General features: G+C 38.7%; 1 gene segment (V, D, J or C); it reads left to right on the forward strand.

Moving 5' to 3' along the window:
• The first annotated feature begins 1473 nt into the window (after positions 1 to 1473).
• LOC120853721 lies at positions 1474 to 2231 on the forward strand. The segment is given in 2 exon segments: positions 1474 to 1555; positions 1771 to 2231. Coding segments are annotated over 2 exon segments (510 nt in total).
• Positions 2232 to 2441: the final 210 nt, after the last annotated feature.

A 2441-nucleotide genomic window follows, 5' to 3' on the forward strand; every position in this document is an offset into this window, starting at 1 on the left:
TGTCTAGTTGTCTAACACTACTTACAGAAGAAGCAGTCTTTCCCCCAGTTGCTTATTCTTGCCTCCTTTGTTATAGACTGATTGACCATGTATACAAGGGTTAAAATCCGGACTCCTTATTCTGTTTCATTGACTGAATCTCTGTTTTGGGGCCAACAATGTAAATTTTAGATTATAACACCTTTGAAGAATATTTTGATGTCAGGGACTGTGATACCTTCAACTTTGTTCTTTTTTTTTTTTTTTTTCAAAATTGCTTTGACTATTTGTGGTCTATTATGGTTCTATACAAATTTTAGGATTATTTGTTCTATTTGCATGAAAAATGCCATGACTATTTTGAGAGGGATTGCATTAAATCTATAGATTGCTCTAGTTCAGAGGACATCTTAACATTGTTTATTCTTAAAACCCATGAATATGAAATATTTTTATATTTACTTGCATTATCTTCAGTTTTCTTCATCAATATCTTATAGCTTTCAGAGTGACATCAGTACACTAGGGCACATGATCTAATAAGTACAATTCTCCTTGGAGAGGCAACAAGACTGAGTATCCTGATCCTCCTCAAAGTCTAATAAATAAGAGTCAATGTTGGATTTCAAAAGAACAATATTTTATTCCTGCTACAGTTTCATAAAAACATATACAAATGAATAGATTCTGAAAGTCAAAAGAACTGATGTTTTTCATTTCATGTTAAAGTTATTTTATTTACTGGGTCTTCCCTGATGGCTCAGAGGTTAAAGCGTCTGCCTGCAATGCAGAAGACCTGGGTTCGATCCCTGGGTCAGGAAGATCCCCTGGAGAAGGAAATGACAACCCACTCCAGTATTCTTGCCTGGAGAGCCCAATGGAGAGAGGAGCCTGGTAGGCTACAGTCAAAGGGGTTGCAAAGAGTCGGACACAACTGAGCTATTTCACTCACTTCTAAAAAATCTAAACAGAGCCCTAAAACCCAGTTAAGAAAAAAAAAAGATGTTAATTATTTTAGACAAGATAGCTTTTCACCAAGAAAGCTGAAAATCTGTGGGTTTTGAAAAAGTCACTGTTTCTGAATGGAGGAAAGGTAAGTATAGGCTAAATGAATGACCAGTAAGTAAGTTACAAAAAGAGTTCATAGCCTATAGTAAATTCTATCTTAAATGAGCTGGCAAAATTATTTTACTGAATGATTATCAATATTTGTCAACTTTAAAATTCAGTTCCCCTCAGCTCATACCTTTAATACTAATTGCTTTTTTCCATACTCCTTTGCAGGATCTGCCTAACTCAATTACCAGGAAAAGACAAGTAGGCAAAATAAAGTTTGTGGTGAGCCAGACTTTTTTCCCATACGTGCACAGACCACGTGGCCTATGAACATGACAAACCCCACTTCCTGTTGGGGGGAGTCACACAGGTACTGGGTAGTATGTATATGTGCAGCCAGGCACTCAGAGACACTGAACTCTCTGCTTGAGGCAGAAACTCAGCACATTTGTTCAGGGAAATCCATGCCTCATGCCGCTCTCCAGTCTCCTCTGGGTGTTCCTGGCCTTCACCTTCTCTGGTAGGGATGCTTCCAAATAAGGGTGCGAATGTTCAGGGTGGAAGGACTGCACACAGGCGCATGGTGCTTCGCAGGGACTTGGGAGGAAAGGGGGACTGGAGAAAAGCATACTTATTATGATTTCAATTTGAGTTTTCTTTGGGTTCCAAATTAGTCTAATTCCTACATTATTTTGTTCATTACTTCAACTGTGTTTCTGATTTTTCTCCCCATAGGATCTGGTGTGGCGCAGAGAGTTATTCAAGACCAGCCCGACATATCCAGTCAACTGGGACAGTCAGTCACCCTGAACTGTCGGTATGGAACAACCTGGAGCTCTTACTACGTGTTCTGGTACAAGCTGCTTCCCAATGGAGAGATGATTTACCTTATTCATCAGGTTTCTTCTGGCCAGAATGCAAGGAATGGCCGCTACTCTGTAAATTTTCAGAAAGTTCGTAAATCCATCAGCCTCACCATTTCAGACTTACAGCTGGAAGATTCTGCAGAGTATTTCTGTGCTCTCTGGGAGCTCACAGTGCTTGAAGTAGTGGGAATAGCTAAACAAAAACCCCAGAGTTTAATAAAAGAGAGCTTCCCTGCTGCAGAACTCCAGCTGAAATATGCACCTGCAGATTCCAGACCAGAAATGGTAGTTGTGTGGTTGCGTAATCTGTGGTCTGGAAGCTCCTTTTAAGTCACTTAGGAACAGATGTCCAAACTAACTTTCTAGTAATATGTTCTCAGTCTTGATTTTTTTTTCATTTTATATCAATCATACAGAACATGTACAAAGTTGTCTAAATATGAAAACTTGCCCTGTAATAATTTAATGTGGCAACTGCACCTAAAAAATTCTCACATCATAAATCTGAGTTTAATTTTCAGAAATTATCATGAATATAAT

Source organism: Oryx dammah, unplaced genomic scaffold, assembly GCF_014754425.2.
Source record: "Oryx dammah isolate SB20612 unplaced genomic scaffold, SCBI_Odam_1.1 HiC_scaffold_26, whole genome shotgun sequence".
Taxonomy (NCBI): domain Eukaryota; kingdom Metazoa; phylum Chordata; class Mammalia; order Artiodactyla; family Bovidae; genus Oryx; species Oryx dammah.